Source organism: Cebus imitator, unplaced genomic scaffold (assembly GCF_001604975.1).
Source record: "Cebus imitator isolate Cc_AM_T3 unplaced genomic scaffold, Cebus_imitator-1.0 Scaffold359, whole genome shotgun sequence".
Lineage (NCBI taxonomy): Eukaryota > Metazoa > Chordata > Mammalia > Primates > Cebidae > Cebus > Cebus imitator.
In genome coordinates, this window is record NW_016107674.1 from 548190 (window position 1) to 560707 (window position 12518).

At 44.2% G+C, this 12518-nt stretch overlaps 1 protein-coding gene across 2 annotated transcripts in view; it reads left to right on the forward strand.

The window, feature by feature from the left end:
- The window catches only part of BACH2 (BTB domain and CNC homolog 2), a 355372-nt gene that overhangs the window by 330446 nt on the left and 12408 nt on the right, over positions 1-12518 (forward strand). For both annotated transcript variants that reach the window (XM_017506784.2, XM_017506783.2), the window contains exon 6: positions 7823-8029. In XM_017506784.2, coding sequence (XP_017362273.1) covers positions 7823-8029 — 207 coding nt within the window. The remainder of the gene's footprint in view (positions 1-7822; positions 8030-12518) is intronic.

Sequence of the window (12518 nt, forward strand, 5' to 3'; positions counted from 1 at the left end):
ACCTCAGCTTCCCAAAGTGCTGGGATTACAGGTGTGAGCCACTGCACCCGGCAGGGAAGTTTCATTTCTGTGTATGTCTGTAATATCTTGCACAGGTGTATTTTTAAAATTAGCACATAATTCCCTTACCCTAAAATTCACCCTACTGAAATGAACAATTCAATGGTTGTTGATATAGTCACAATGTTGTACAACTATTACCACTATGTAATTCCAGAACATTTTCATCACCCTAAAAGGAAATGCTGTACCGATTAGCAGTTACTCCTCATTGCCCACTCCCCTCAACCCCAGCCAACCAGTAATCTACCTTCTGTCTCTATAGATGTACCTGTTTGGGGTACTTGTATAAATAGAACCTCGCTAGATGTAGACTTCTATGTCTAGCTCCTTTCACTTTAGCATAATACTTTCAAAGTTAACCTTGCCATTGATGAATTCACCAGGTATATTGTCATGTGTTAGTATTTTGTTCCCTTCTGTTGCTGAGTAATATTCCATTTTGTTGATCCATACCACATTTTGTTGATCTGTTCATTGCTTGAGGGCCATTTGGGTTGTTTCCACTTTGGGGCTATTATAAATAATGCTGCTATGAGCATTTGAGTACAAGCTTTTTAAGATATGTTTTCAGTTATTTTCATAATATTCCTAGGAATGAAACTGCTGAATCATGTAACTTGTATTTAACCTTTTGAGGAGCTACTAAACTGTTTCCAAGGTGGCTGTACCATTTCACATTCCCACCAGCAGTGTATCAGGGATCCAGTTCTCTGCATCCTCATCAGCACTTGTTATTGTCCATCTTTTTTGTTAAAGCCCTCTAGTGGGTGTGAAGTAGTTATGGTTTATCTCATTGTGGTTTATAGGTTTGTTTTTAAATTATAAAATTTTAAAACTAAAATTATAGAAAATCAGTCATTTTCTAAAATAAAATGCAGCATTTTCCAAAAAAAAAAACCTGCTCCGTAAGAAAACTTTGTAACTGGACCATTTCTACTCAGCTGTAGATTTTAGTAAAGAAGCATGGCAGAGAGTTTATTTGCACAGTCAAAAGTATGGATTCGTTGGACTTGCTTTATTAACATGCTTTACATCAAGAGGGATCAAAGTGTATAAGAGTAAGAGAGTGTGTTGGGGGTGGGCAGGCCAGGGGAGGAGAGAGAGAGAAAAGGGAAGAGAGAGAGAAAGTCCAGAGAAAACATAGAAATAGTACAGAATAGAAGAGCCGTGTCTGGCTCTAAATCTTCCCACCCAAATGCTGACTTTGAGACACATGTTGCCTATAAAATTTTTACAATCATTTTTGTGGTTTGGTGAATCAGGCATGTTTTTAGAAGTGTCTGTAATTGGTCTGCTTAATAAAAAGAAACCTTGCTGGGCAGCACAGAAATCAGCCATATTTCTCATTAAAACATTGTTTTTATGTTGTCTAGAACATTGTGAGTTTCTGGAATTCCAAAGCATACATCTGTAAGAAGAAACCATGTGACAAAGATAGATAGGGCTGATAAACAGAGAGTAATACCTTGTATCTGTAAGGCAGTTGAAACTTTTCCAAGCATTTTCTCCACCTGTCAATCAGTTGTATTCTTCATAGCAACCCTATAAGCTAAGTAGGGCAGGTATTATCTCCCTCTGACTCCCAGATCCTCAAAGAACTTCAGGACCGACAGAATGAAGACTTGCCTGAGATCACACACTAATTAATTGAAGTATCACAACTAAATCCCAGGTGTTCTGTATTTGTGCCAGAAACTGGACCGTGAGAAGAGAGGGTGGAAGGACAATTGTGTGGGAAACATTTCTTCCCCTGGGAGGGGAGATTTTGTCATTGGCATCTGCCCAGCACTGAGCTGATTGTCCTGGTTCCAGCAGCACTGGAATCATCTGTCTAATGGGCATATTGCTTCCTCCTCGACAACTCCCTGGATCTGAGGGTCCCCTCAGAGCACAGGCGTTAAGGACTTTGGAGAGCTGACCAAGCTATCAGTGCCTCAGGGTATCATGCTAATGTGACTCTACTCCTGTGGGTTCCAGTCAACGTCTGGTAATGAAACCAAGAAATGAAATAGGAAAAATTATTAACAAACTAGTCTTCTGAGATTTCTAGAGGAAATACTGGTTTCTGGCTTTTTCTGCAAAATTTGCAGCAACGTTCTGATTCTCCAGTAACTTTCACTCAGCAAACCAGAGACACTAGGCAAGTGAAATGTTTGTTGGATGAGGTAGATACAGCACCACTTGACTGCAACTCCGAAAAAAGATGCAGAGAAAACAAAGATCACAGGGAAATCTACCAGAGCAAGAGAGTTATTTGGGGATGAGAATTTGTTTTCCCTTCTTTTGTCTTATATTTTATGAAAGAAGGTGTTTTTATATAATATATAATTTTTATATAATACTTATATATAATTATATAATAATACATAATTTTTCAATGTTTCCTTTTAACTGGGAGGAAGGGGATGAAGGTTTAGGCCAAAGGATGGCTGTGGCTATTGGCAGGGAAGAGAAAGAAGCTGATTTCTCTTTGGTGAGAAGGAGGCAGTGGCATCCCAGGGTCCAGCCTGCAGCATCCCCTATTCAGGCCCTCTGCCTCATCGGTGCAGACAGCATGGAGGGAGACATATGTAGGTTCCATGCACTGTCCAGATGTCACACCTGGACCTGAGAGTCCCTGGGCACACTGCAGGGACCATCCGTTTTACTGACTGCTAAGGAGCTGGAGCCTAGCCAGGCATGGTGGCTCATACCTATGATCCCAACAGTCTGGGAGGCCAAAGAAGGAGGATCGCTTGAGGCCAGGAGTTTGAGACCAGCCTAGGCAACAGAGCAAGACCCTCTCTAAAAGAAAAAAAATTTAAAAGAGCTGGAGTATGCAGAAGAACTAACCCTCCTGTAGCCATACTTAGCAGTCCAGGGCAGGTACCGTACTAAAAACTCACCTCAAGTCCTGCTTCTCCTATTGTGTTCCAGAGGGGAGAAGAGTCAGCACTTTGCTGGGCTGAATAAAATCAGCAGCAGCTTATTGTGCCAACTGTGGCACCGGTCTGTGGTGCCCTGTTTGGCCCTTGGCCTGCTGACTCAGTGGCTGCCCTGACTCTCCGAGTTTCTAGTGAAAACCAAAGTAACGGACCCCAGGCTAAAGAGAAAGTGGCACCCACGAATCCCACTTGCCCTTCCCCTTATATGCAGCCTGTGTGCCTGGAGCTGCATGTGAGTGGCTGAGTATAACTAAAGGTGGTGGCGACAGTTCACAGGACTCTTCACCTCGTCACATTGGACGTTGGGACTGTTTAGGAAACCAAGCCACTGCTGCGAAGTGAGATCCTGGAGGAGTGAGTGTGTGGAGGGACAGTCAATAAGATGTTAAGTCCGACCGAGCCTGTTTGGCTTGGAATAATTCTCTAGAAGGAGAAGAGCCGGGCCTAAACCTTCTTGATGTGTTCCCACTTTCCAAGGCCTGCTGTCCTTCTCTGACTTCTCAGCCCCATTTGAGGAATGTTTGAGTGCCGAGAGCCTGGGAGAGGCATACACTCCATGGGATCAGAGTCGGTGGCTGCTCCTTCTTTCCAGAGAAGATGTCCCTGGCTTGGAAATTACTATTCATGAAAAAACACATGGATGTGGTCAAGTCGTCCCCCCGTCCCACCCCCGTGCCTGTCCGAGAACACCTCCGAGACCCCTGTATTTAGTGAACATAAGTCCTCCCTTGCTAGAGGGGGAACAGAGACTTGTAAGGAGTGAGTTTGGATTTTGTTTCACCTGGAAGAAAGTCTATAGTTGACTATTACCCTTTCCTCTGACCCACTTGAAAAAGCAGCTTGAGTTGCAGCAGCTCTGCTGAAATATTGTATGGCCTTTTGCCTCAAGGACTTTGAAACTAGCATTGTTGATTTTCCTTTTTCCTGGCAACTCTCCCTCCTTTTCCCCTGGTGTTTTATAGTCACTGTCTGAATGATTTAAATACAGTAGCTCTTGGTATAGAAGTCCTTTTGACTTTCCCTGTGGCCTGAACTATAGGGATATCTTCTTTCTGAGAGTAAGTAAACACATTTAGAGCAGAAGCAGAATGGCTTTGTTGTCAGCAGAGGGAAAACTCCACAAGCCCCCAAAGCGTCACCACCTCTGCTGCGTTGAAACATCCGCATCTCCAACAGACAGACCTCTGTGTTCCGGAGGCACCGTGCAAGATCTGAGTGTCTGTTTGTTATCCAACGGGTATAAAAGGGAGATCAAACATTCTTTCATATCATCAGAAGCCCTGTGCAAACACAGCACCATGGATAAAGGCCTTTCCCGAGACCATAACAAGGAGCTGTTTGTCCTGGCTGCCTGTCTTTAGCAGTTGGAGTAGGGCCAAGCTGACAGTGGTGTCATGGGCCCTACTGCGATTTTGCTTTATTGGACCAAAATTTTACAGGTGTCATGGTACAGAGCTCACCAGGTGGAAGTTGAATCAGAGCACTTACTGGGAGCCTTCAGCCAATACCACACTGAACAAGCTCAGAGCTGTGATGGAACCTGACAAAGAGCTTGCACCAACGACAGAAAAGTCAAATGATGATTCCGTTCGTTTGCCTTTGTGCACAGGGATTGACCAGCCACAAGTGCTGGCAATCAGGACTTTTGTCTGCCTGCAAATGATGCAACCACAGAGAAACCTGAGCTCAGGATCAAATGTCTTCATCCTCAGTCCCTTGAAGAACACAGACTTAACCCTGCAGCATCTGAACACTATAGAGGGGTTGGGTTCTTCATCCAACAGCATTTTGGTCAGTTCTGCTCAGACCTGTGTGTTTTTCTGGCTGCTGGGATCCACTGAGTCCATTTATTCTGTCTCCTAGACCGGCACTGTCCAGTCCATTTGCCACATGCTACACGTGGCTGTTGAGACCCTGAAAGCAGCTACTCTGAATTACAACGTGCTGTAAGGATAAAATATGCTTTGGATTTGGAATATTTAGAACAAAAAAACTGCAATCTCAATAATTTTGTTATATTAGCTACATGTTGGAAATATTTTAATCTATCGAGTTAAATAACATATAGTATTCAAACTTGTTTCACCTGTTTTTCAGGGGTTTTTCTGTTTTTGTTTTTGTTTTTTAGGTGGAGTTTTGCTCTTGTTGCTGAGGCTGGAGTGCAATGGCATGATCTCGGCTCACTGCAACCTCCACCTCCTGGGTTCAAGTGATTCTTCTGCCTCAGCCTCTCGAGTAGCTGGGATTACAAGTGCATGCCACCATGCCCAACTAATTTTTGTATTTTTAGTAGAGATGGGGTTTCTCCATTTTAGTCAGGATGGTCTCGAACTCCTGACCTCAGGTGATCCACCTGCCTCAGCCTCCCAAAGTGCTGGGATTACAGGTGTGAGCCACAGAGCCCAGTGACCTGTTTCTTTTTACTTCTTTTAATGTGGTTACTGGAAAATTTAAAATCAATGTGGCTCGTGTTGTTTGTATGAGACAGGGCTGGGCTAGCACTTGAAGGATATTTAGGTTTGTAGTGCCATCTGCTGGCTCATCCAAAGCAGATGCAAATGTAAACAAGAATGAAGCAGTCTGAGCTAACCCACACGTTGTCTCAGCCTGGCAGCACACAACCTTTTTATTCTAGGAGCTTCTGAAGCAGGACCAGACTGAACCCAGAAGCCACTAAATCCCCAAGAGCCTTGGAAAGGGGGGAAACAAACTGCTCAAAGGTGCAAGCCTGCGTCACCTCATGGGTGCCAAGGAGTCTCTTGAGATAGAGTAGTGGCTTGCTTCTCACCTTCCGTACTTGGGGCTTTTTCATGAACTTTTTCATTGGTTGTTCTTCTTAAGAAATATTTCAGGCCAGGCACGGTGGCTTACCCCTGTGATCCCTGCATTTTGGGAGGCCAAGGCAGGAGGATCACTTGAGACCAGGAGTTTGAGACCAGCCTAGCCAACATGGCAAAACCCATCTCTACTCAAAATATGAAAATTAGGTGGACATGACAGTGCATGCCTGTAATCGGGAGGCTGAGACAGGAGAATCGCTTGAACCGGGGAGGGGAAATTTGCAGTGCATCAAGATCATACCACTGTACTCCAGCCTGGGCAACAGAGTGAGACTCCATCTCAAAAGAAAAAAGAAAACTTTTCAGGCCAGGAATAGTGGCTCCCACCTGTAATCCCAACGCTTTGAGAGACCAAGGCAGGAGGGTCACTTGAGCCCAGGAGTTTGAAACCGGCCTGGACAGCAAAGCGAGACCTCATCTCTTTTTTTTTTTTTCTTCTTCTCTCTGGTGCAAGACCTCATCTCTACCAAAAAAAAAAAAAGAAAATTTTTAATTAACCAGCCGTGGTGGTACGTGCCTGTGGTCCCCGCTACTCAGGAAGCTGAGGCAAGAGGATCTCTTGAGCCTAGGAAGTCAAGGCTCCAGTGAGCTGTGATTGTACCACTCCTCTCCAGCCTGGGTAACAGAGCAAGACCCTATCTCAAAGAAAAAAAAAAGGAAATATAAACAATCATTTAACAACATAGCAAGGACACAGACCCATCCTTCAGGGACTGCTGTCCTTTCTTTAGATAATGCTTCTTTGCCTCGATTTGTCAAGAATTGGAATTTGTCAAGAATCAGAATTTTGCTGATTAGCACCTGCGGAGATGTCCATTGTTGCATCATAAATCACCCCAAATATAATGGCCTAAAACAACAGTAATCACTTAACACCTCTCACAGTTTCTCTGAGAAATGTGAATGTGAGTCAGGAATTTAGGAATGGCCCACTTGAGCAGTTTTGGCTGAAGATCTCTAATAAGGTGAAGTCAGATGTTGGCCGACGCTCCACTCAGCTGAAGGTTGGACTGGGACTAGAGAATCTGTTTCCAGGGTGGTTTGTTCAGATGACTGGCAAGGTGTTGCTGGTTGCTGGCTGGAGGCATCAGCCCCTCTCCACATGAGCCTCTCCACAGAGCTGCTCGAATGTCAAGGCATGGCAGCTGATTTTCTCCCTAGCCAGCATTCTAGTAGGCCTAAGGGGAAGCTGCAATGCCTTTTATGACCTAGCCTAGAAACTATACTACGGCTGCCTTCTATTGACCAAAAGGCAGGAACATGCATCGTACTTCTTGACAAAGGAATGTCAACGTTACATTGTAAAATGGGAAAATAAAGCCTGCTAAAGTTCCAAACACCTGTATAGCACTGTATGGCTTTTTTTTAAATGCCCTATTTTTCAGATGAGGAAATTGAATCTCAGAGAGTTGGAGTAGCTTGCCTGAGGTCTCATGTCTGGTGAGAAAGAAGAAAGCCATTTTTACTGACTCCTAGTACATGATGGTGAAGCCTGTCCAAGTTATCTCCTCCTAGGATGCTATTGCAACTAAGAATCACACTGGTTTTTTGTGTCTCCAGCATCTTCAAGATATGTGGGGCTCTCTTCATTCAGGTGCTTTAGATATGTCCTTATGTGATATCTCCCTATAAATGTCGTTTGATTGAGTTAGGCTGTAGGTCTTATAGACGTACATTTCAACTAACTAGAATCCTTCTTACAAAAGACCTACATCAATGAAAAATGACACATTTTCCAATAGTATTCATGCCATTTGCTTCAAAAATCTCAGAAACAATAACATTACAATGTATGTGTTCTTACTCTGTTTGATTACCCAGGTATTATTACATCTTATGTGTCTTTAAACACGAAATAAATAATCACTGCTTGCTTTCAGTAGTTTGCATATTACTTGGTCATCGTAAAAAGGAGGTTTTTTTCATTTTTGATCTTCCACCTGCCAGAATTAAAATTCAGCTGCCATAATCATTTTCTGTTATTCTTGGTTTCAGGTAAAACTTCCTTTTCCTGTAGATCAGATCACAGATCTTCCAAGGAACGATTTCCAGATGATGATTAAGATGCACAAGCTAACCTCAGAACAGTTAGAGTTCATTCATGATGTCCGACGGCGCAGCAAGAACCGCATTGCAGCCCAGCGCTGCCGCAAGAGAAAACTGGACTGTATTCAGAATTTAGAATGTGAAATCCGCAAATTGGTGAGTTGTCCCATCCATTGTGATCAGCAACCTGAAGTGACTAGGACCAATGTAAAGTAACCGCAATGAAAGTTGGAAAAGCAGAAAGAAGAGTCACCCTTTGGGGAAGTTTGGGTTTACTTTTTAACAAGTTTCTCAACAAAAATAATAGCTTTACATCTGCAGTGTGTGTATGTATGCACGCACAAGTGTGCAGGTGTGTAATGGTGTGTCAGTATTTTATATCCTTCGGCCATTATTCATATATAGGTAGTTCTTTTTTGTTTTCCATTCAACATGTAAAGATAGCTGTGTTGGCCAGGTGCAGTAGCTCACGCCTGTAATCCTAGCACTTTGGAAGGCCAAGGCAGGTGGATCACTTGAGGTCATGAGTTCGAGACCAGCCTGGCCAACATAGTGAAACCCCATCTCTACTTAAAATACAAAAAAATAAGCTGAGCATGTTGGTGCATGCCTGTAATCCCAGCTACTTGGGAAGCGGAGGCAAGATAATCACTTGAGCCTGGGAGGCGGAGATTGCAGTGAGTGGAGATCGCATCACTGCACTCCAGCCTGGGTGTTAGAGTGAGACCTTGTCTCAAAATAAATAAATAAATAAATAACTGATGTTAATTATGAGCATCTATGGACAAGGTATTCCTCAACTGTTTTTGTGGATGATCCCATTTAATCCTCACATTCACGCCATGACTTAGGTACTCTTTTATCCTCATTTGCAGAGGAGGAAACTGCAATGCAGAAGGATTGGGAACTTCCCACTACTTGGTAGAACTTTAATGTAAACCGATGTGTCTGATTCCAAATTGTGTCTTGTACCAACTGCTTTCTCCTGCCTCCTGGCAGAAGAGAATGGATTAGAGATAGGATGCCTACCTGCAGAGGGGCTGTTGCTCAGAAGATGATCTCATGGCATCCTTTGCAGCCCCAGGGTCCTTTCTTTTGCAATTCTGCCTCAAGGTGGCTGTCATAGTTATCCTTGCGCCTGAGAGTGTTTTGTCACAGAAAACAAACTCCTGTCTCCCAGGCTCCCCTATACTCAGAGCTATGTGCCCCCACCTCTTCTTGATAAGCAACCATATGGTACAGAAAGCAAATCCAGTTGACCTCTGGCCCCTGACTCTAGCTTTGAAGGTGACCAACTCAACCTCCTTCAGCTCTGCCTGTATGCTGCCAAATAACGGAAACTCATCTCAGGTGCCATGTCTGTGTCAGGCTGAAGAAGAGGAAGCAGTCTGCATGGTGTGGTCATGATCTAAGTGTGGCTCCTCAGACTGTTTGCAGCACTCCCTGACCTCCTGGTGAGCCACCAGCCCAATGAGAACCAAAGCGCAAGGATGAGATGTTAGAAAAGCACAGGATACATTATATGTTATCAAGATAGCCCTGGACTTCAGGGTCTTTTTTTTTTTTTTTTTTTTTTTTAACCTCACCAAGGAGGGAAAATGTCTGTGTTCAGTAGCTCCCATCACCAACAAAAGAAAGTCCAGGCTTCTTAGTAGAACATCTCCTGCCCTTTGTCATCCAGTCTGTAGCTGCCCCTCCAGTGTCACCATTCACCCCATTCCTAGGACTTGATCCCTGATAAAATCAAACTCTGCAATTGTGCCTATGCCATTTCCTTTCCACCTTGGACATTCCTCTACTTTTTCTGTCTCCTTTTTTCTTTAAGAGTCAGGTCATGGCTGGGCACCACGGCTCACACCTGTAATCACAGTGCTTTGGGAGGCTGAGGCAGGAGGATCACTTGAGGCCACAAGTTTCAGACTAGCCTGGGCAATACAGCAAGACCTCATCTCTAAATGAATGAGTGAGTCAGGTTATACATACCTCTCTAGGAAGCCCCTTTCCTGAGTTCCCAGTTAGGCTGGGCACCTGCCCATGGAACCCTGATCTGATCACTTAGTCTTGAGTTATCTTTGCACATGTCTGTCTCCCTAGCCCCCAGCACTTGACTGTAGGTTCCTCAAGGACAAGGACAGTGACTTGATCATCTCTGAATATCCAGTGTTGGACCCATTGCTGGTGCCCAGAAAATGTCTTTTGCTGTAAAATTTACTAGACATTGTGACTATTCGGTTCAGGGGATTATGAGTTTCTTCTTCCTTTCAAATACGTATTTAAAGTTGTTTAATTTTGTTAAACAACAAAATTTAATTTAAATCACATAAGGAAACAACATTCCTGCTGTGAGTGTGGGTCTTCTGAAAGCCTGCTGGGCTTAGGTAGAAAAGTCCACTGGGTGTAAGTCTACAGGGTCCTAGGCACATCTCTATAGTGTCTTGCACTCCTCTTAAGGTAGTAAAATAACTTCAATCACCAACATTTGAGAAATGCCTGGTTTTGGTAATTCACTTTCTGCTTCATATAATTTTGCAATACTGAACAAATAAAATCTAAGCTACAGACGAGGCATATCTAAAGCACTTTGCTAGCATTTTTCAACTAAAAAACCAAAAGAGCATCATCTAGTTCTCCAACCACTTTTTGGCATCTCCTTAAATAAGATGCCATGTTTCAGTGCCGAATGAGAACATGCTTGTCAATGTACATCTGTGACTTAGAGCTTCGTGGTTTTAACCAAGGCATGATTTATAATGCCTTTCCTACGGCTGTCACACACAGCACCTCATTTTCTTCCCCCTAGAAAGTGGCCTGGAACATTTAACAGATGAGTAGGCTTGGAGGGGTCAGTGCTTTGGCCAGGGCAATGTGGCAGAATGAGCCTGGGCTTCCTCTTCCAGCATCCAGGCAGTATTGCCCCTCACTTGGCAGTTTTCTGTATTTAAAGGGGAGAGCTCCAGGTTGCACAGCTTACCTTTAAAAAGCTTACCCATGTAAGCTTTTTCCCCAAGGAGACCTCCCAGATGTGTTTTGTTTCTTATCTGGGGATACTGTGTCCTGGCAGGGATGGCACTGGTGGGCAGAGCAGCTTCCGCCTCTCCCCAGCCCCACCCTATGCAGTCCCCAGCACGCCCTGCACTCACTCCCCACTCCCACGCTGTCTCCCACACACCCGCCACTCAGCTGTTGCAAACTCACATAATGTATTTCTCTAGAGTTGCACTTGTACATCTGTTTATTTTTCATTTTTAAAACATGTTTTCTTGATTAATTTATAAATATTTTAGCAGGTGCACTATCCCCATGTAAATCTCTCTTTCCGACACACATGCCCACGCCGCCTGCCAGACTGCATTCATGTTACAGCACGTGCAGCTCCCGTGTCGAAGACTTGTTCCTCGTGGGTGTCGTATGCCTGTCCCTCTCTCTCTCCTCTTCATTTTCTCTCCCATCCTCTCCTCCTGCCTGCGCTTGCAAAGGGTTGGTAAGAACTGACTTCATCCTGCTTCAGATGCCTCTTTTCTTCTTCCATTCCATTGTGTGTGCCTCATGGAACCCCATCTCCTCCCCTCATTCTCACACATTTTTTTTTGTTTTTTGAGACACAGCCTCGCTCTGTCGCCCAGACTGGAGTGCAGTGGTGTAATCTTGGCTCACTGCAACCTCCACCTCCCAGGTTCAAGCGATTCTCCTGCCTCAGCCTCCTGAGTAGCTGGGATTACAGACAGGCACCAACATGCCCAGCTAATTTCTTGTATTTTTAGTAGAGATGGGATTTCACCATGTTGGCCAGGCTGGTCTCAAACTCCTGACCTCAAGTGATCTGCCTGCCTCAGCCCCCCAAAGTGCTAGGATTACAGGCATGAGCCACCATGCCTGGCCCCCTTTTCCACAAATGTTGATGGTAAAACCTTAATTAGTCTCTACTCTGCTGCTGAAGTCATCTCTCTGTTGGGATGGTGAATTTTAGTAACACAGGAGCATGTGTAGAATTTTGTTTAAGGAGAAGAATATCTCAAAACCTTGGGCTAATATGCAAGAATTCAGACCCCATACTTCCTTCTCCCTTCCTGAGTCCAGGAGAATCGCTGCTCCAAACCCACTGCACATTCCTCAGCTGTTCTGGAGAGGGTCGCTCCTGTTCAATCTGCTCTGCTACCAAGGTCAGAGAGCTGGCTGATGTTCATTCCATATGAAACTCGGTATGTTAGGCAACCATAGGAAATTGCTGATGACTTTTGTTTTGTTTTGTTTTTAATAAACTATTTTTTTGGTGGGGGGGACAGAGTCCTGCTCTGTCACCTGGGGTGAGTGTTGTGGCACCATCTCAGCTCACTGCAGCCTCTACCACCCGGACACAAGTGATCCTCCCACCTCAGCCTCCAAAGAAGCCTAAACTACAGGTATGCACCATCACACCTGGCTAATTTTTGTATTTTTTGTAGAGAAGGGGTTTTGCCATGTTGCCCAGGCTGGTTTCAAACTCCTGAGCTCAAGTGATCCGTACAACTTGACCTCCCAAAGTGCTGGGATTACAGGTGTGAGACACTGCACCCAGCCTGACAGCCTGACTTACTTTTTTTTTTTTTTTGATTACTGTAGCTTTGTAGTAAGTTTTATTTTATTTTATTTTTTAATTGCATTTTAA